Source organism: Thamnophis elegans, chromosome 5 (genome assembly GCF_009769535.1).
Source record: "Thamnophis elegans isolate rThaEle1 chromosome 5, rThaEle1.pri, whole genome shotgun sequence".
Lineage (NCBI taxonomy): Eukaryota > Metazoa > Chordata > Lepidosauria > Squamata > Colubridae > Thamnophis > Thamnophis elegans.
The window spans coordinates 36,609,870-36,632,397 of NC_045545.1; the positions used below are offsets into that span (position 1 = coordinate 36,609,870).

The 22,528-nt window shown below is 38.5% G+C and overlaps 1 protein-coding gene across 1 annotated transcript in view; it reads left to right on the forward strand.

Annotated features, from left to right (window-relative positions):
- SPATA6 (spermatogenesis associated 6) overlaps window positions 1-19,656 on the forward strand; it is a 38,817-nt gene extending 19,161 nt beyond the window's left edge. The window contains exons 10-14 of the mRNA XM_032217820.1: window positions 1,104-1,141; window positions 2,289-2,470; window positions 10,108-10,207; window positions 11,371-11,489; window positions 19,292-19,656. Coding sequence (XP_032073711.1) covers window positions 1,104-1,141; window positions 2,289-2,470; window positions 10,108-10,207; window positions 11,371-11,489; window positions 19,292-19,469 — 617 coding nt within the window. The 3' untranslated portion in view covers window positions 19,470-19,656. The remainder of the gene's footprint in view (window positions 1-1,103; window positions 1,142-2,288; window positions 2,471-10,107; window positions 10,208-11,370; window positions 11,490-19,291) is intronic.
- The last annotated feature ends 2,872 nt before the right edge of the window (window positions 19,657-22,528 follow it).

The following is a 22,528-nucleotide window of genomic DNA, read 5'->3' on the forward strand; positions in this document are numbered from 1 at the left end:
CATGCAAGAAATCTATGCAGGAGATGTGAGAGCTGAAGAAAGATTAGGAATAGGAATTGAAATAGGCAAGCAAAAATATATTGTGCTTCTTTCTGGATTCTCCTCCTACTGAAACTGAGTACACCCCTTGCCTATTCCTAGTTCCTCTTCAGTTCTCATACCTGGATCACATACATATCAAAACACAATTTTGAGCAGCCTCCTCTCAGATGTTGGAATGGGAAGGCATGTTCAGTTGACTATAGCTTAGTGGGATGGGAGGAAGTCTCTGAAATCTCCCTATGTTTCAAGTTTCAAGTTTATTAGAATTTGTATGCCGCCCACTCCCATAGGGACTCTGGGCGGCTCACAACAGGCAAGAAACATTTAATTTTAAAAAATAGAGATAAAAAATAAAAATACGGTATTAAAATTCATGTCACCCATTCCATCTAAACGGGGCTGGATATCAATCAACAGCCCCAGGCCTGCCGGAACAGCCAGGTCTTGACGGCTTTACGGAAGGCCAGGAGAATGGTAAGGGTCCGGATCTCTGCAGATAGATCGTTCCACAGGGCCGGCGCAGCAACAGAGAAGGCCCTCCCCCGGGGAGTCGCCAGCCGGCATTGTCCGGCTGACGGCCACCGGAGGAGGCCCAACCTGTGCGATCTTGTTGGTCATTGGGAGGTAAGTGGCAGGAGGCGATCTCTCAGGTTGCCAGGTCCTAAACCATGAAGGGCTTTAAAAGTAACGACTAGCATCTTGAAGCGCGTGCATTATGATGGTTGCTTGTTTTAAGAGTAGAAGTCCAAAAAGAGGGATTTTATTGAGAAAAATATTTCAGAGATACTGTCTTGGAGCCAGAGGCTCTTGTATTGATTTGAATAATTATGTCACAAATATAAATTCTTATCTAAATACTAGTTTAAGTGCTTTATTACAATTAACATTGTGGTATTCCAGCAAACTAGTGTTCTCAGTCATTATTTAAAGGTTTAAATGATTGTACTTTTTCAAAGTACTTTGTGTATTTTTAAAAAATGATTTTATATCTGAATATTCTAATACTACTATCATTGTAAATAAAAATGCTTTAATTTTATTAACTTTTTTTTCTTTTTAAGATCCTAGCCTTCTTGGCAGTTACAAACCCAAAAATAAAGTGAGTACAGAAATAGAATACTTTTTTAACTACAATTAAATCTCTCATTACTTTTTTATTTCCTGAACAAAATTGTCATTCAATTGTCAGTGAGTAATTTATATGTTAGAGTTAAGATATGAAAATTTCACAAAATTAAAGGACATTTTTTATTTCTTGATTGAACATCTGATATACTCAAACCTATCAAAAAAAGTAGAATGTAAGATTTGGAACTTGGAAATCATAGCCAAACCCCCTACTTAGCTGAAGAATGCATTACTGCAGGGCTGTCAAACTCCTAGCTCGCAGGCCGGATGCGTCAGGCGCTGGCCACGCCCACACCTGGTTTAGCTAAATGGGGCAAAAAAGTTCCGATAGTCATGTGACACTACCATGACGACATCCCTGCTTTACTTTATCATTCCCAGCAGGTGGACTCAAGTCTTTGTTTAGAAACCACTACTCTCTTCTGAAATAATTCATTATTCAGTAGCTTCATATCTTTACAAATATTTTCCTTATGCTCAATTAAAATCTACTTCATAATAATTAAAACCCATTGTTTCTTTCATGTCACCTGGAGAGAAACATACTTAGAGCTTCCAACCACATTTCAAGTATTTCTTCCAGGCTCTTTATGATCTTGACACTCTATGACTGTACTCAAGTTTGCAGTGCCAGTCTAGAAACACAGTTCCTCAAACTAGACAAAATATCAGACCAATGCAGATCTGTTTTATACATACTGTTGCCCAGTTCAGTCCTTCCCATACTTGGTGTTTTTGATTTTTTTCTACTCAAATGTAATATGTTACGTTTGTCCTTGTGAAATTCATCTTGCTAGTTTTTGCCCACTTATTTCCTGTTGCCTAAAACAAGGAAATATATTCAAATTTTTGTATAAAACAAATTTAACACCTCTCACATAAATATCAGAAATTTAAAATCTGTGATAGTAATATCAAATTACATGACTTGACAGAAAAAATAGCATTGGCAATGAAAAGGATTGAATTTTCATTTCTGCCTTCACAGTCATTCTAATATATGATGAAATGTATTTGTTACATTGTTAACAGTGAACTATGAGATCTAACCAAGACATTAAATGTATTATATCTTCTACAAATATCATTTGGGATTTTGTATGTGTGTTTCTAAACAGATTATTGGATCGCATCATGAGAAATATTTTGATTATTTTCCCGATGCCTATGAGAAGCACTTCCTCACAAAAATGAGCAGTAGGCAGATTTATTCAAATCGTCTGTTAATGCATTCAGCACCTGCATCATTGCCGAAATTTTTTTCAACTCCTATGTTAGATCGCTCATCTCTTAGAGAAAGGTAATGACACATATTTTTGGAAAATTTAAAATAGCATGCTGTCTCCAGGTTTATACTGAATGTTTAAGTTGGTTTGTGCTTTAATCGGGGTCTTACTTTTTAAGAATATTGGCCATTGTTTAAAATCTGATATGGCAATCAGTAAAAAGTTAAGTTTGAATTGTACCTAGTATTATTCCAATACAGCAGTGCATAAATCAACATTGGTATTTAATCAGCATTAATTTATCAGTAAAATATAGATAAATTCCTTATTAGCAATGTCTACTATTAGACTAAGGAGCACCTGATAATAACAGTCTGTATAGGTCAACCACTGTCGTGTCCAAATGCCTTTTATTCAAATATATACCTCAATCTTCTACAATTTGATACCCTTTAAGATAGGAGTTCTCATATTATGGGTTGCAGCTCTGTTGTTGCAAACAAATTTGATGGTGGACATTAAGCGGGTAGGAGGTGTGGAGAACTTTCTGAGGAAAGCCAGAGCTTTGATAAATTACTTCCACTTTACGTGGACAAGCCAGCTGTCTTTCTGTATTCTCTGAATGATTATTTGGTTGTCACAGTAGCAGCCTCTATCTGGAGTAAACCTAGGCTTCATGATCTCTTGATTCTGCTGCTATACATTCCACTTGCAAGTCCCACCAATTGCCACCTTCTTTTTTTCTGCTCCACCAATCAGTGGAGCAGCAGCTAAGAGCCTTGAATTCTGATGATTACAGCAATAGAGGCAGAAAAGAATTAAAAGAGAATTTGGGTTTTATGGATTTTATTCTACAATGGCAGATCTCACAACATCAGGGATGTCAAAGACAATTCATAGCCGAGAGTCTTTAAATGATGGAAATAACAGCCTTTGGATCAGTGGTGGGTTCCGGATCCCATTGCAACTGGTACGGTTGCAACAGGGCCCGGTGTCCACCATATTAACCTGTGCAGCGTGCACGCACACACGCGCAGTGCACACATGCATCCTTATGTCTTGTGACATCTCTGCGATGCTCCAGCTGATCAGTGGAACGTCATACAGGGGCTGTGCAGTCTGCGCGTGGAAGTGCTGAAGAGCTCAAATACAGGTAAGGAGCTCCGCCAGCCGGATGGGCCCTCCGGAGCACCATACTGGAATGGTACCCGATGCTCCAGGTAAGCACCAATATGCCCATACTGGGGCGTACCACCTGAAACCCACTACTACTTTGGATGCTGTTCCATTGGTGGGAGAAAGGAGAAGGCAGTTGGTGGAAAAAGAAGATGATAACAGAGGAGGTGATAAGCAGAATGGAGAGCAGCACACTGGAAAGTTCTCAGAAATCCAAAATCTACCATGGACAAGGCATGCTACTAGGAAAACCAAAACAATCAGTTGGAGAATAAAAGAGACAATCAAGTTTTCCAAACACAGCTTGGAACTTGGACATGGCACTGACCAACCTGGTGACTTATACACAGAGTAATCTAGTAATTTATTTATCATTTAAACGAATAAGACAAATTCATGTATTACTTAAGGAATCATGGAGCACAAAGTTTGAGGGCCCCCACCTTACGAAGTACTGAGCTATCCTGGTCCACATGGGATAAACTAAAATAGCAGAAACTGAAGTTTCATTTCAGTGTTATTTCAAGATTCATTTGTCTCTTAACGCAGTACCAAACTATTTTTTGTAAACACAGGATGAATTCATTATATTTTAGGATGATCCAGATATCAGAAATGAATTCTGCAATCTGTTTTTAGTGTGCCAGATTTTCCGTATTGTAGCAAATTATGATAATACTGCTTTTTAACTACTCTGATATCCTGGGTCATTCACACAATGCATAGAGTATTTCCAGCAATAATGTATAAGATATCTATTTTTCCCTCTAATCCCAAATGGACTGAGAGACAAGGAAGACTGCAAATCACATACTGTCTGACATGAAATTAAGTTCATGAGTTATTTCCAGTTTAGGAGAAATTGGAAATGTCTTTGCTGATGGATTTGAAAATTAGAGTAATTCTTTATGGATGGGAGTAAGGAGAAAATTCATATGTTGACATTTTCTTCACCCTTTTTCTATTTTGCATTTCCCTAAATTGGTACTAAAAATTAATATTACAATATTATTTATTCATTTGTTTTAATGTATATAAATAATTGTGCTTGAGTTTGGATACATTGGGTGTTCTTATTTTCTTTCATTGTGCAACTTGGTGTTGACAGATTACTGTCACATGGCTACAAGGGCAGACTCAGATTTATTTGGCTTTCAAATCCATTCTTCAATATTCCTTTCTACTCTTTGTGATCTACCAGTATCTTTTCTTTCTTTTCTTAGGTTCAGAGCCTTGAGAACCATGTGGTTTTCAAAGTTTTTTTATTCTTTTTTTTCTTAGTTGCTTTTTCATAGTTTTGTTGCTTTTATTTTTATGTTTTTGTGTTCAGGTCAGTGATCATTTCTTCTCTAAAGGATTGGAGGTCATGTCCAACTTGTTATTCAGGGTTTGAGAAAGGGCTGTTTTTTTAAATGCAAAGTTTGTTCAGCCTTACAAAATAATGTATCATTTTATACCTCCTTATTCTGGCTGCAAGATATTAACACTTGTCATTTGTGGAAATCACATCCTTACAATGAAGCCTTCACTTCATTGCGAATCCATTTCTAGAGTCGGGTGAAGCTCAACAAGTAGGAGTGGTAGATCAACTGAGAAAAGTTTTCAGAGAGTTTGCAACTGGCTTGGCTCCAAATGCCCTGCTCTCTTGCTACTACCTAGTTATTTTTCTACTCTGATGATGGAAGGGATCAGAAGCTTGCCCAGTAGCTACATTTGTGTAAAAATTTACAAGAAAGATTAATTAAAGAAAACATCTTCTATAGTAACCTTCCTTCAGGGGTATCTCCCAATAAGGTGGACTTTCTGAGCTCAAGTTGGTAATCATCCATATTTTTGTGAAAACCCTTAGTTGTTTTAAAAAGAAAGTTGCCGAGGATTCTAAGAAGCTACAAAGCTATATTATAAAGCCATGCTACTCATTTCTATTTATTCATGTATTTATTTATTAATTACAGTAATTGGGGGAGTAACTTACTCGGTATTAGTTAACATTACTTGATAGACAAAACTACCAGGCTGGCCTATAGATTAAGAAAGGTATAGCTCATCACAGTTACTCTTGACTTTTACAACGTATCTGTTATAGTTCATCAGAACTTGATTTTGTCTATTAAAAGTTAAAATAATAGATCTTTATAGTATTTTTGGAGAAATTAATTTCTTAATATGTGGATCAGAATCTCTCAACTTATATTCAAAATACTCCAAGATATTTATCCGAAAAGACATAATTACCTTATTTGAAATCACTGTTTAATCTGGTAGCCTCCATTTATATAATACCTCAAAACATTAAGCACATTTTCAACTACACACACACACACCAAGGCAATTCAAAGAAATTAAAAAGAGGAAGAAAAGGGGAGGGGAGGAAATTCCAAAGATACAGCTGAAGATACAATCTATGAAAATGTATATAGTATAATTTTTTACATAAATGAAAAAATATAAGTTACCATACATCTTTTCCTTAGAAACAAGGACTAATATCATGCTTCCAAATATACTTGTACTTGTTTATCATTTTTAAAAAATCAAATGAGTTGTTACTGGTTAGTGAAGGTAAGGAGCTCAAAGGGTTAAGTGATGGCCTGGCTTTTAGAAGATAGTGGATCAATTGATTGCTACTGAAAAGTGGTTGTAAGGCATAGAACAATTAAGCTGTAATCTCATTTTCTTTATTCTCTAGTATCTTGGGGCACTTGCATTTAGTTTATTGAAGTTAGCCATTCACCTTGTTGTTTATCGGTATTTTCTGGATAAATAGCTGATGGTAAGACTTGCTGCTCAAAATACTTAGGACTTCCCAGTATAAGTCTTGCTACGGTTGATAATTATAATTGATCATTATAAGTTGCTCTTTTTAAATGTAAACTGTTGTTGCCATAGTAGGTAGCCAATTAGACGAGAACATTTTTAGGGAAAACACAATCCTTTATTCTCCACCTGCCAACTTACTCACTTAAAAGAGAGAAAAAATGGACAAGGCAATCTTTCCCTCACAGTGGCAAAGAAAAACTGCTCTTGAGCATAAGAAAATGGCTTGCTTCTCCTGCTAGAGGCACCTATAAAAAAATCTTTTTTCACTTATGTTTTCTCACTAAAAGGGTTACATGTAAGTCAGGCCTATCTTCAGCAGAAAATGACGGTTTTTTAATATAAAAATGATTTGACATTAGTTTTGTTACATATATATTTATACATAATACATTAATAATTTCAGCTGTGCTTTAGACTAATTCATAGATCATTTCTCAACATATAGTTCAACTACACAAGGTGAACTCCCATAACCCCCAGCTGCTTTTTGTTAGCACCTTTACATTAAGTTAAGACTTTTTTGGGTGCAGAAATGTGAACCTTGCTGAGTTCAGTGGAACTTACAATTGTGTATAGCATTGCTGTCTTAATGCGTTAAATTCAAGCTTTTTTCACTGTTGAGTTCTCAGAAATTCATTTTAGCTACTTCAGTTGTAGAGCAATTTCTTTTTAGCCATAAATTTCTTTTCACAAGACTCCACAATAGTTGCTTGCACTGTAGATGTGCATGTGTTCCTGTATTATATTGATCCCCCCCCCCTCCTTTATGGTAGTTTGTCCTTGTATGTGCACTTCCTTTCTCTTCTCAGCACAAATCTTTTGCATTTGAAACTGATAAATGTATGGTTGAATTTGTGAGGTTTTTTTGGAAGGGGAAAGGAGTTAATAAAGAGCCACAGTGTTTTGCAGAATATATTTGTGATAATTTTGCTAATATAAAATAAAATATATCATGTTTTGTGCTAATAAGCAAGCAGGCATTTGTTTGAAATTCTCTGCTTTGTGCCTACGTATATAATAGTAGTACTGACTTGGGAATGAAATTCATTGAAATGAAGTGGAATTTACATATGAGTAAACAGGCATAAAACTGTGTTACATAATTTCCCATCTTCTATTTATAAATATGGAAGAGTTAAGTAGGCACATAAGTTTTCTTGATTTTTTTCCAGTTTTTGTACAAAGTATGCATTTAAATCTGCATCTTTTTTTAAAAAAAACTTTCCTACAAAAAGAATAAGTGCTTGAGCTACAGTATGTTATCAGATGCAATCATATTGTTGATTTCTATCAATAGAGCAACTTTAAAATAAATTATGATCAGTCTTCTATTGATCTGGCTTATTCCAGGTGATGATGTCCTATATACAGTCCTTGTTTAGCAACCCAATTAGGATTGGCAATTTGTTAAATCAAGCAGTGATTGAAAAGATCACAATTTTATTATCTTCAGCTTTCCATCACCACCATAACTGCTAAAACGTAGCAATCACTGAATGAGGAATACATACAAAATGTTTAAATAAGGTATAGGAGTCAATAACAATTTAAACAGATATAAAATGTTTGAAACCATGACAGAAAAAATAGTTCTAGAGTTTTGTTTTGTGAAAGTAAAGTCAGAAAAATAATATATTCCAGCAGCACTAGAAGAAAATAGTGTTCTCATAATCCTGTTTCTAAGATCTAGGCAGTGATAATCAACTGTTGTTAGAGTCTTTGCATGATGGGAATATTTTTATTTATAATTTTAAAAATACAGTTTAAATATAAGCTTTAGAAAATGATTCCTATAGTCTTTGAGTTTTTATAACCTACAGGTTTTTTCTATGGTATCTTGTGCATGGTATACATGCTACCATAATGATTTGAAGGGTTGCCTGGTTTTTCTAATTTCTAAAATCATGTATTTACAAAGTAACTGAGATTAGCAGAGCAGAGCTCTATATAAAAATTTCATTATCACTGATATAAATATTTTCATTAATATTATAAGTAAATATATTCATTTAAAGGAAAGTTATCTTAAATAATACCAAGTAATACTTGTTTTCGTTCGGAAGATTAATACAAAGTGATCAGTAAACATTTCTTAAGCTATAGCGCACACTAGTGGATTTTTCTGTCATTTCAGAAAAAAATAAACATTTTATAGAAAAGGATTTTTGTATCATATATTACAAAATTAAGTGTGATTAAGTCATGTGCATATCATAGAATTGCAACATGTATAAAGTGGAAGGGATATTGTAAGTCATCTGGTTAAACTTTATCGCAGGAGTCCTCTAAACCATCCGGATCCACACTAGTCTTAGCAGATTTATTTCACTGCTAACCAGTTTTTAACGTCAGGAAATGTTGCCTAATATTCAATTTGCATTTCCTTTTTTAAAAAATTAATCCCCTCATCCTTTTTCTGTCTTTGGTTTTAAAAAAAACCAGAGCTTCCCAATCCTGAATCGACTTTGATCTTTCTGTAGGTGCTTATATTTGTCACCATTGAATATCAACCAGTCAAACTAAATTTGAACTATTGACCGTATTATCGTAAGGTGTTGATCAATCCCACTAATATCATTACAGGGTTAATAAACACCAGTTTAGTTTAATTCCATCTTCTATGTGATCTGTAAAGCTGAATGGCTGGGGATTGCTCTTGGGAAACCTCATCAATACACCTTTCCTGAAAAAATGGAAAATAAATTTCAAGCACTTTTTGAATGCAACTGAGCCAGTTAAAAATCCACTAAACCTTAGTAACTTGCATTTATCTATTTTGGCCACAAGTCCAGAGGAGACTACAGATAGCCTCAAAGAAGGAATTCAACAGCTGTTAGATATACAGCCACTTAGCCCTGGAAAGGAAGAGGGGTGAAAAAGAAACTCAAGATTGCCCTATCTTGATTCTCTTTCATATAAAGGCAGAGAGAAATTCTGTCAAGTTTTCAAGATATTGTTAATATACTCTGCATCAGTGAAGAATTTCAGTAGATCATGTGGAGTCTGTTTCCTGATCTGGCCTTGACACTAAGATACAATAATCCTCTATATTGGATGCTTTTTCGAGGTCAAATAACAATAGCTCCACAACATTTCCTGGTCTAACTAACTAGGTACTTTATCATAAAAAAGGATAAGATAAGCTGACACAGTTTATTATTGACAAATCCAAGATGACAACTGTTAATGATAGTATTCTTTTCTAAACACTTGTATATAACTGGTCTGAATTTTCTTGGATCCTCCTGCTTTCCCTTTTTGGATCATCTCTGCTCTTTTGCTATATTAACTAACTTATTTTCATTGTTACCTGATACTGTTCTGATACTATAGTGGCAAAGATGGAAGTGAGTGTAACCATCTGTGGTATGCTTTGCAGCTGTAAAATATTATATTGACTATATGCTACATATTACCAAAATTAAAACTGTCCAGTGTTCTCTTTCTACAATGGCCAAATATGTGCATTTATAAAGTGCAATTGCACTCTCCTGTTTGTAATCCTCTCCAATTGATACTAAGAGACATAACCTCTTTCTTTCTTTCTAAAAATAATATTTGGCCATGATAACAAATAGCTATTTATAGCTTTATCTTTCATATCTATTTATAAAAGTAAAAATAATGTGTTGTACTCAATATGTTAATCCATGCTTATAATTTAAAATCTTCATATAAAGTGTCATAACTCGTTATGTTTATTTTTGAATTTTAGGTATTACACAGGTTGGAGCACACCAATAAATGGGGATGAGATTCATAAACGAGTGAAAAATATTTTAAGAACGCACAGTGCAAGGCAAAAGCTAACATTTGTAAGTCTGAAAATCAATTGGCATCTCTGTTCCTTCCTCAGGTTTTAAGCAACAAGGTTTATTAACCATTTCATGTAATTGCCAAGCTTTCAGCTATAGCAAACAGAGGTTCACTATTCAGCTTGCTAGTTCCTTCAGGCATTACAGTTTCCGCTCTCTGGATGCTAAGAGCATACCTATAACTTCTAAGAAAAGGCCGGATGAAACAATTTTTCAGGAAATATCTTCCTCTTTCCAAAGCACCATTCAGTATTACATGGAATAGAAGGGCAATAGGAGAATAAAGAATGTAGTTCTGTCTTCTAATTCAGTTTAAATTACTATGTAAATATACAATTTGTTCATTGGTATGGGTAAATAATTCAGGGGATGGAGCTCTCTCTTGCTTTGTGCCAAGATTTAGAGAAAAAGGAAGCACATTTAAAGAAAAAAGAAATGTATCTATTACAAATTTAGTTTGTCCAAATACCAGCATAGTGGCATGTTTAGAATTGGTGGGTGAATCTCATTCTTAGGCAGCTGGGTATTCCTCTGTTGTCAGCTACAAAATAATCCTCCTCCTCCTCCTCCTCCTCCTCCTCCTCCTCCTCCTCCTCCTCTTCAATTCATACAGAAGCTATAAATAGGAGGCTTAAAGTATATCCACCTTAGGAACTGGAAGCCATTCATATTTGGAAAGGTGAAGATAATTCCATTGCTGAGATTTGTGCAACCTTATCCTCTCAATATTTCTTTGTTATAGTAACTTGGGAAGAATCTTGTTTTCTGTGGAAGGGGAGGTTGTCAAGAAATTGATAATGAGGCACACAGTGAGGGATTCTACTTTTTTCAGCTTTTTGATTAGGACTAAATAGAAATAGTTCATTTTCTATGAATTATTCACAAGTGCCTTTCACTTCTAGTTTGGCATCTAGGGAAAAGTTGTCTTTGTAGACGTCTGATATAGAATAATAAATAGCTTCTAATTATTAAAAATATAGGATGTAGATTTTAATGTCCACATATATTATTAGTCTTAAATAAATCCTATAAAAGTCAATGTTACTCCCTATATTGCTGGGGGAAAGAGTAAACTTAAAAATAACTTAAATACTTTTTAAAAAGTAATTAATATGTTTTTACTATCAGATAAAATTAATATTTTTTAATTCTTTATTTCTTAGGATGAGACTTCTTTGTCAAAGGAAGAGTCTGCTAAGACAAGAGACTCCACTAGGACATTTGATTTCAGAAAAAGAGATTTTTCACATACAGATTCTTTAAACAGTAATTTTCAGAATAGGTAAGGTCTCTTTCCATTATTGTTTCCCTCTTCCCATTCCTCCTCCACCCCCAGTTCTCAGTCCAACCCCAGATTCTCTCTGAAATAACTTTAGACCTTATATGGTTAATATTATGTGCATACCATAGCTATTGGAACATCTGTTGCTTTTAGTAGATGCAATTTTCTGCCTTTCTCCTTGTCTTTTGCTTCTTCCTGCATAACATTACTTTAATGGCATAATAGCCATTGTATCTTTGTAGCTTTCCATGTCAGTGTTATAACTGGGATAACTTAATAATGCCCAAAATTATGTAGATGTGTTTTTGATGCAGGTCATCCTTATATTACTAAGTATTGTTTCTTTGTGCGTATAAATAAAAGCCACACTACTATGATTTAGGGGTCTTTACTGGGCATTGATGTCACTGGAAGAATAATCCCTTTACTGTTTCAGTGGGAACATATCAAATTATACTCACTCCGACTGTTAAGTCATTTAAATTAGCATCAGTTACATTGATTAAAATTCAGAATATTAGGCTGGAGTTTTTCCAGTCGCCATTTTATACCAGGAATCGAACCAGGGATGATTTGTTTTTTATATTAAAGTTTCTCCTTTTAACTGAGAACCTAACCCATACTTTGATATTACCAACCACTCACGTATTCTGAATTTTTCTGTAATCCATATATGTATATTCTGATGCAGTGTGGGAGATGCAACACATTAATAAACAATTTGCAACTCTTACAGATACAACATCATTGAGAATAATTGACTTTGAAATGTTAATATTCAAGTAAGGTCAGGGGCTGATGGCTTTGTCTCATCCTCTAGGCCAGTCAAGCGAGTTGGGAAATAAGGAGGTTCAATGATAGTCTGACAGTTTCAGGTCTGAAGATGTCCTTATAAATAGCATGCTAAAGTAGAGTTCAAAGGAGAAAGTAATTTTGCTGACCAAATGTTCACACTAAAATAAATGATTGAAAACCTCTGGGATTTCCCAGTAGATATGTAGTGTTGAAATATTTAGTATGAAAGTGACTTTGAAAGGAACTTGTGAAACTCTAAAGGATATGGAACAAAACCATGTGATAAGTAGATGACAGGTATTTCTGAAAGTGGAGTCAGTGCCATTATCCTGCTCTTAATACAATTTCTGCTTGTAATCCCCAGAAATGCTTCACTTTAGCTTGTCAGAGTACTTTTCAGTTAAGATAGCATTTTTTCCAACATGGATGTAGATCTGTCCATTTCATTGTGGGATTCCTTGTGAGGAAGGGATGGCCAATGGCCCTGCATGAAAGTGAGTGCTGACCTTGTCAATATGCTGATCTGAAACCAACAAAAATCACTGCCACTCTTTGTAAGTAAGTCTTAGGGTGTGTTGTGATGACTAGTTTTATGTGAAGGAGCTTGAATTTGTTAGAAGCCGACTGAGTAATATGTTGGCAAATCCAGATTATTATGGATAGTTTCAAGTAGCTTGTTTCAAATGCAAGCCAGGAATGAAAGTGTGAAAAACTCAGAATTGGCTCGTACAGATATGTTTAGGGTGTAATCAACCAACTGTTGTCTTGATTAATACCTTACTGGTAAAAGCTATTCTAAAAATGTGGTTCCCCTGAGTGAAGAGTGATGAAACCCTTTATATGAAAGGGAGGGGCTAGGAATGCTGTTTCTGTTTCTTTTAAGTCACACACGTGCTAACTTTATTTATTTTTGTCTTCCTTTCTTACACTTCAATATCATTTCCTATCTTGAAATTTGTAAATAAAATGTATTTCAGTATAATGAAGTGATATAAAATGGAAATAAAATGTTTAAAAATCCCTTTCTATAATATTTATATAAGAAAGACAAAGACACATATCTTCAATAGGTAAGTGTTGTGACTCAGCAGAAGTTTGCTGTGAGTTGAGTCGGGATGCAGGAATAACAATGCAGCTGGGGCTCGTTAGTGTGGTTTTCTGGAGATAAAAGGACTGATGGTGCCACACCCTGGTTGCAGAAGTCAACGTTCGTCGTTCGTTCATGGTTCATTGTTCATCGGTCGTGGTTTGTTTGTGAGAGTCACTTGGATAAGTGATTTGCTTTCTGTAACCCTGATACAAGGAGACACTTGGGGGAAGTGATCTGCTTTCTTTCTGTACACCTGGTTTGGGCCGTAAGAGATCTTTGTTTTTACATTCTGTTATCTTCTTGCCAGAGACTTTATTTATGTTTATTTTGGGCTCGCAGCCAGTCTGAGCCGAGGACTGATAAAGTTATTTCCTTTTAAGTCTGTCTGCCTGTCATCTTTGAACGAGCGAAGAAGGGGGTTCAGAACAGATTGACTTCTGCCAGACAAGCCTCCATTTGATTAATTATGGAGCAATTAATTGCTGAAAATAGGCAAATGGCTCAACAGATATCAGTGTTGGCGGATCAAATTGCACAGCTGCAGAGAGCTGCAAAAAAAACCCAGCCAAGGAGGAAGTGCCCAGTAGCCATGCCAGATAAATATGATGGGAGTCTGGCTATGTTTGCCGCGTTTCTGGGACAATGCCAGCTGTTCCTGAGTTTGAGAGCGGAGGACTTTCCCACTGACCGGACGAAGGTGGAATTTATTATCAGTTTGCTCTCAGGCACGGCTGCCCGTTGGGCTACCTGCTTCTTAACTCAGCCGAGCCCTTTGTTGGATGACTTCCAGGGCTTTTGTCAGTACTTTAAACGGATGTTTGAAGATCCTATCAAGGGGGAAACATCAGCTAGAAGTCTGAAGTCACTGCAGCAGGGGAGTGGTTCATTGCAGGACTATGTTAGTGAATTCAGGCTGCATAGCCAGGATTCCACGTGGAATGAACCAGCTCTTATGGACACATTTCAGGATGGATTGTCTGAGGCCTTGCAGGATGAACTGGCGAGGGTGGACAGGCCACCGACATTCGACGCGTTGGTCCACTTGTGCCTCCGGATAGACGCCCGGCTGCAGAGGCGAAGGCCTCGCCATGCATTCCAGGAGACCACCAGCATGCCGGTTCAGCAAGGGACTGCAGTGGACTAGGAGGAGTCCATGTAGTTGGGTGCTGTCAGACCTAGAGGGTCACATACTGAGATGGACAGACGACATGCTGAGGGATTGTGCTTCTACTTGGGGATCTTGGACACCTGGCAGGGAGTTGCCCCAAGAAGAACAGAAGGGTTGCGCGGACTGCAGCCGACCCTCAGCACCGCACTATCATGTTGGACAACCAGCACGTTTGTGCAGCCGTGATACCCCCTTCGCACAAGGTAGCATGCATTCGGGGTGTGTGGAATCCCAGGGCGAATGCCCTGCCTAGTAAAGTAGAGAACTCTGACCCTGCGAACTCGCTTCCACCTCTGACTGTTCTACCCGTTGCATCCTGTGCTGCCGTTTCTCATCCTGTGAGCATGCAGTCTCTGATACGGGATGCGCAGTGGGGTGACGACTGGGTGGAGCGATGAAAGGCGGAAGTAGGGCTGGAGTCCCCATGGACTTTGGAAGGGGATCTTCTGAAGTATCAGGGCTGGCTCTATGTTCCCGCAGGGCACATCCGTCGACGGGTGCTCTCGCAGGTTCATTGCGCTTCTGCATTGAGACATTGGGAATTTTTCTGGACGTTGCACCTGGCCTCCCGTCAATTTTGGTGGCCCCATCTGAAAAATGACGTGCGGAGGTGCGTGGAGTCATGTGCCCAGTGCCAATGGGCCAGGTCTGCAAGGAGAGCTCCGCCAAGATTCCAGCCTTTGTCAACCCTGGTCCCTGCAGCACTGGACTTTGTTTCTAGGTTCCCGGCGGGGTACCAGTGTCTTGGACTGTGTTCCATGGAGGCCGTCACCAACCCTTCTGGGCCGCACCCCGATCGTTGGAACCGGGGGAAGGGCCCTGTGGGAGGGGAGTGTGTGGTGGCTAGGCAGGAGTCGGTGGAGCTGCCGCCAGACTCCGACGGCAAGGGGTCATGTGGGTTGGCCTTGGAGAAGGTGGAGGACCCTGGACAGGGTGTTAGGGCTTGGCCGGAGCTGTTGGAGGGGCCGCCAGACTCCAACAGTACGGGGGCTGGTGGGTCAGCCATGGAGAGAGGGTGGAGGACCCTGGACAGGGTGTTAGGGCTCGGCCGAAGCTGTTAGAGCTGTGGTCAACCTCCGACAGTACGGGGGCTGGTGGGTCAGCCTTGCAGAGGGTTTGAGGACTCTGAACAGGGTGTTACGGCTCGGCCGAAGCTGTTAGAGCTGCCGTCAACCTCCAACAGTACGGGGGCTGGTGGATTGGCCTTGCAGAGGGTGGAGGACCCTGGACGGGGTGTCGACGCCGTGAAGGGCGGAAGGAAACGTGGTGACCACCGGATACCTGGGGAGTCTGGCTCAAGGGGATTGTTCCTGCAGGTATTAGGGAATCACGACAGAGGCACCACAGGAAATGAGTGCGGGCCATATTATGGACAACCCATTCCGACTGCATCCAGACCGTCAGACCCGGGGAAAGGGCCCTGCGGTGGGGGATAGTGTTGTGACTCAGCAGAAGATTGCTGTGAGTTGGGTCGGGATGCAGGAATAACAATGCAGCTGGGGCTCGTTAGTGTGGTCTTCTGGAGATAAAAGGACTGATGGTGCCACACCCTGGTTGCAGAAGTCAATGTTCGTCGTTCGTTCATGGTTCATGGTTCATCGGTCGTGGTTTGTTTGTGAGAGGCACTTGGATAAGTGATTTGCTTTCTGTAACCCTGATACAAGGAGACACTTGGGGGAAGTGATCTGCTTTCTTTCTGTACACCTGGTTTGGGCCGTAAGAGATCTTTGTTTTTACATTCTGTTATCTTCTTGCCAGAGACTTTATTTATGTTTATTTTGGGCATGCAGCTAGTCTGAGCCGAGGACTGATAAAGTTATTTCCTTTTAAGTCTGTCTGCCTGTCATCTTTGAACGAGCGAAGAAGGGGGTTCAGAACAGATAGCCTAATAGCAAGCACTTCACGGACGTTCTAGAGCAGAGTTTCCCAATCTTTCTTGCTTTGCAGACTGGGTGGCCGGAGGGAGAGAGGGGATGGATCTGTGTAAGTGGCGTGCACACACGTGCGCACATGTGCAGCTCTATTTGCACAAATTGTGGGCATGTTCACCCATCGCTCGTGCAAGTGGGGATGCATGCGTACACGTGTTCGTCTGCCACTTCCACAGCCCAGTTCCTAAGAGCTCAGGCCCAACAGTGGGCCAAAGCACAGCTGTTGGGGACCCCTGTTGTAGAGAGAAAATTTCAGGAACAGGACCCGTAACAGAGGTTTCACTTATGAATAATTATAAGGTTACATTCTGTTAATCATGCACATCCAGCCTCAAGTCTCTTTGGTAGTCTTCCTGATCCCAAAATTAATCATGCAGGAGAAAACTATTAAAACACTGTCTATGGAGGTTCTCAGTCAAGATTGTCCCAGAAAGTGCTTTTTTTCCCAACGGCAACTGGTTTTCCTTGATTTTTCTTGATGTTTCACTTCTCATTCAAGAAGCTTCTTCAGTTCTAACTAATTGGTAAGGAATGGAAGGGATTTATATTTTTTGCAATCAGTCAGTTGTTAACGTTCTGAGGGTTCTTGGAATCAGCTGGGGGTTAACCTGTGTCCTCATAGTCACCTGAATTAGGGAAATCAGGAACACATTAAGATAGAAGACCAAAACACCAGACACAAACAGGGCAACGTATATGCAGTGCAGTGCAAAATTGTACATTGGGGAAATGAAACAACTACTATGCAAATGCATAGCACAGCATAGGAGAAACCAATGCAACAGGGATAGAAATTCAGTAGTCATTCTGCATCTGAATGAAAAGAATAGTAAAGTTCACATTCTGGACAGAAAAGACCACTGGTTTGAAAAAGGAGTCAATGGGGCTATCTGTGTTAAAATTAATACCTCTTTCAAGGATGTGTGTGTAATGACAACAACTCCTGTTTACAATGCAGCCTTTCAGTTTGCACTCTGATTCAAGTGACTCTGAGTATACAGATTAACTCCCATCTGGTTTCAATAACCTCAGAGTGCTTACTGCAAAGAATATAAATCCTTTCTATTCCCTACCTGTTAGTTAGAACTGAAGAGGCTTCTTGGATGAGAAGTGAAATGTCTTCAAGAAAAATGAAAAATGAAGGAAGCCCAGTTGTAGTTTGAAAAAAAGCATTTTGGGGGACTATCAAAACTCTGAATACAGTTCATTCATGAGGATTTGTGTTTAGAACATATTTTTATGAATAGAATTAAGACTATTAAGTCTTATTAACTTAAAAACAATTTATCATTGTCCTGAGTGTGGGAGTCGGCTGTCTAGGGCTGCAAAAAGGCAGCTGCGAAGAACTGGCTGGAGATAAGAGCTCAGTTACGCTGGGTCTATTCTCTGTTCGCAGCCCAAAAAAAAAGGAAAAGGGCTGTGAACTACGAATAAATCCTAACACCTGAGCTTCTGCCTGTCCCTTTCTGCCAGAAAGGGATGATATCTATTGATCTTAATTAGATATACAGACCAGAACTCTAAGAGGGGCTCCGTTGAGCTCCTCGGCGACAGGCTCCTCCCACAGGAAGCCTCTAAGTCTTATTAAGACTTATTTAGTCTTATTAAGACTATTAAGACTATTCAAAGTTCCTAAGAACATATGCGTAAAAGCAACTAAAGTTTATCTAAAAAGTTACATGTTATTATGTACGCAAGGTCAAACACAGGCATAGCAAGGATTTCACCCCAAACCAGTGGTGAAATTTTTGTGGGCGTGGCTTGGTGGGTGTGGCCGGGCAAAATCCCTATTCCCTTCCCACTCTTGGGGGAAGGATATTGCAAAATCCCCATTCCCACCCCACTCTGGGGCCAGCCAGAGGTGGCATTTGCCAGTTCTCTGAACTACTCAAAATTTCTGCTACCGGTTCTCCAAAACCAGTCAGAACCTATTGAATTTCACCCCTGCCCAAAACTCTTTACTGCTTAGGATAGAATAAGAGTTTCTCTCTGCCTCATCTTATACCAAACCAAAACAAAGCAAGGTTATTTCGAGTTTCTTTCTCACATGTTCTTCTTTCTCAGGACTGATTAATCTTTTCCCAAAGTCTCCCCTTAACGTACCTACCTCCTCTACTCCCAAGGCAGGTCTACATTTCTTCAATCTGCATCTCTAAGTTTTGTATCTTCGCAGTGAGGAGAGGAGAAGGAAGTACAACTCCTGTGTAAAATAGACTAACAGGGATGTGTTAAGGGTCATCCAAAGGAGAACAACAACAACAAAAAAAAAAAGAATTTGCCTTTAGTAGCATGAAAGGTGCAAAGTATTGATACTTTTGGAGCTGCATTTCAGCAGGCTAGGGCTTTTTATATAAAAATAAGCACGAGGTAAGGAGGCTCCCATGTTATTTGAAGTGTGAAAGAAGTTGTGCAATGTGTAATCTTCAGGCATAATCTGATACTGAAGTGAGAAGCAGACTGATAAGCAGAAGCTCTAATCAGGTAGATTAAAATGCAGGTGCAGATAGAAAGTAATAACATCATACACTATTCCTGGAAAAAGATCATCATCACTGTCTAGAGTTTTCCAGACTGGCAAGCAGCACATCTTATTTTAGCATTATGTGCCTTTTTCTAAATGTTATTTCATATAAGCAAATATTTGCCATAGACATTAATCCTAGTTTATGAGTAATTAACACACAATGCAAATTATATAAAGTGTAATAAATAAATGATAAATGCCTGTTACTCTTTTCTGAATTTTGAAAAGTAATGATTTGCTTTATTTTTATTTTTATTTATTTATTTTGGTCTGGGTGCTTGTGGGCTTTGCCAGTTCATTCAGCCAGCCAAACGTCATGGTTCATTTGGATAATGATGAATATTGGACCAGTCAAGTTTCGGAATATAAAAACAAGCCCCACAGAGCCATCTTTGAAGAAAGCCTGGGAAAAATCTATCGAAACATGTACAGAAAAGCTTCCAGCTCACTTTCAAAGAATAAATCAAACTAAATTCCTAATAAGTGCTATAGAAGAAAATGAACAGTGTACAAGATCAGTATTTTTTAATTATGAAGATTATTATTTGTCTAATGACTGTATTCTATTTTTTAACGGAACTGTTTTTACATAAGTATGTGAAATTTTTGAGGCTGGGATTTTCAATACAAAAATAAAATCTGGAGGATTTTTATTACGATATATTGTTTTGTTATGAATTTATAGGCATGCCATAGTTTTAGTTTCTCATTCTCAAACATCAAATTTTCAATTAAGGAAAATCAAAGTCATTTGTCCGTGATTTTGCACTTGCACTATGCACAAATCAGTGATGTGCGGTGAGGTTTATGGCTGGTGAGACACTGACACAGGGGTTTCAATTTTTTTTAGACTTGTGGACTTCAACTCCCAGAATTTCACAGCCAGGCATGCTCAATTCCAATTTAAAGCAACAACATTTGTTTTTCTCCTTTGCGAAAAAGTTTTCCTTCATTCTTTTTCTTCTCCCTCCCCCTCCTTCCTCCCTCTCTCCCCCCCTCTCAAACAGACACACGCACACAGAGAATTTGGATCCCTCTCTCTCTCACTCACTCTCACACAAACACAAACACAGAAGTTGGATTGGATATTTTTTCCAATGGCTTGAAAGCAGCTCCTCTGCCATACCCCCCCCATTCCCCTGCTGTCTTCTGATCCGAGCCTTTGATTGCAGGTGGAGCCATGTTGCCTTTTCAAACTTGTAATCAGTGAAGCTGGGCTTATATACTTTTATCCAGGTGTGTGTGTGTGTTTGAAAAGGCAACGTGGTTCTGCATGCAATCAAACTACACTTGGGAGGGATCTACACTTGAGGATGAAGTTTGAATTCCTCTCCCTCCCTCCAACCCACACACGTACCTTTTCCAGCTGTTTCAGAGAGGATTTCAACTCTGCTCTAGTCTGCCATCATGAAAAAAAAAATGTAAAAGGAAAAAGGCAAGAGTTGAGGTCAGGCTGAGCTAGTTGTTGCCAGATGACTCTGATTAGTGCTTAACTGTTTAAAAAAGCCCCTAAAAAAGTGCCCTCTATAGGAGGAGGTGGGAGAACGACGTGCCTCATCTACATCAGGAATTTTTTGGCTTTTAACCCTTGCTTAACTCTGCTCGAGTGATCATAAAACACCAGACTAGATGAGGCACATCGTTCTCTTGCCCCCTCCTGTAGAGGGCGCTTTTTAGAGGCTTTTTTTAAACAGTTAAGCACTAAGCAGAGTCATCCACTGTGACTGGCAGCAACTAGCTCAGCCTTTTTCCTTTTACATTTTTTTTTCTTTTCATGATGACAGTGGTGAGGCTCTGCCTCCCCTGACTGCACGTTCCTGGCGCAAATATATGAGGTCTTTCCCTGTTGCTTCTGGAATTGTATTTCTAACTCTGCTGCTGAAATACATCATCATCATCATCATCATTTCTCTCAGTCTCTGAGTCATGTCATTGTATTTGTGCTTCATGTATGTGAGTGATGACAAGAAGAAGATTGTAAAGTGGGGCATCAATTCTTTCAGAACTGTTACATTGGAAGTTATTACACATTCCAGAATTTTAAAAAATTGAACTATAATTAACCACCTAACACAATTATATAATATATGAAATTAATGGTATATACAAGGTGTACACAAAAAGCAGATGGGAGTCTCTAAGAATTTATAGCAAATTACTCACTTCAGTTAGATAAAGGAAAGATTTTCTTTAAAAAAATAGATGAAATAGAGAAGTCTGTTCAGTTAAACGGGAAAGATTAAAGCAGGAGTTCAGAGAGTAACAGGTGAAATGTTGGTTTCAAGAAGTTCTGTGGTTCAAAAATGATAAACTGGAGGGAGTTTGGTGGACTAGCAAAGTAGCAAGGTTCTGAAAATGAAGTCCCATGAGGAACAATTAAATTATTTTTTATAAACTGGGTTTGCAGAAAAAAACAAATGAGGGAAACGATAGCAGCTTTCAAATATCTGAAAGATAAGTCACACAGTCTTCTGTAATTAATATAATATCCATAGTTCTAGAATATAGGAATGGAACCAGTAAGTTATAGTTGTAAGGAAAGAAAGAGGTTCAGGCTTCATATCAGAACAGCCTTTCTGATTAAACGAGCTGTCATCCAATATCAAAGGCTGCCACATGAAATGTTGAGTTGTCCACTAGAGATCTTCGAACAGGTTGAATCATGATGTGTCAGATTCTGCACTGAACATTCCAATTTGATAACTAATTTATTTCAATTTGATAATGATAAAATTTATTTTGCTTTAGTGTTCAACTAAAGAAGAAAGAAAAGGGGGGGGGGAATGCTGTTGCCATCAAAGTAAAGAGGGATAGGAATTTACAACACAGACACATGCAAAGGAGGGTAACTTTTTGCACAAGTATTGCTTTGTTTAGGGATGAGAATAAAATACAACATTTCGGAATTGAAGAGGGAGAGAGAGAGAGAGTGACCAAGGGAAGGAGTAACTTTTTCTATGTTTGTCACACATATCTGCCCTGATTTACAGGGGATGGATGGGTAGAGGGTGGAAGGGAAGGGAAGGAAGGATGGATGGAAGGAAAAGAATAAAAAAAGGAAAGGAGGAACAGATTCATTCAGTTTGCCAGGCGAGCATCCTGGAACCATCTAGCTCCTGGAGCACTTTTATCATGTTTAAAACAAACAGACAAACATCTGGAGATGACTGGATAAGAACATTTCATCAAGCACTTGATGATAATTCCAGGCAGTGGATCCTCTGCAAGAAACATTTGTAAATAAAACTGGATACTTAATAGACAGCACCTTGGGATAATCCAATGACATTTCTGGCCCATAATTTGAGAATGTGGATAACTAGCCTACTGCCAAAGATAAGATATTTCTAGCAACCATCACCTAGAGATGGTCTGATCACTTGTCTGGTCAATAAATTGGGAATTCTGACCCGTTGCTAAGAATATGTCTATGAGAAAAGTGCAGAGGAGAGTGATATCTGCAAAGCTTGCTAAATAACTTTCTAAGTGCAGGTGAAAGAATTTACACACATTTCTGCTTCAAAACATGTG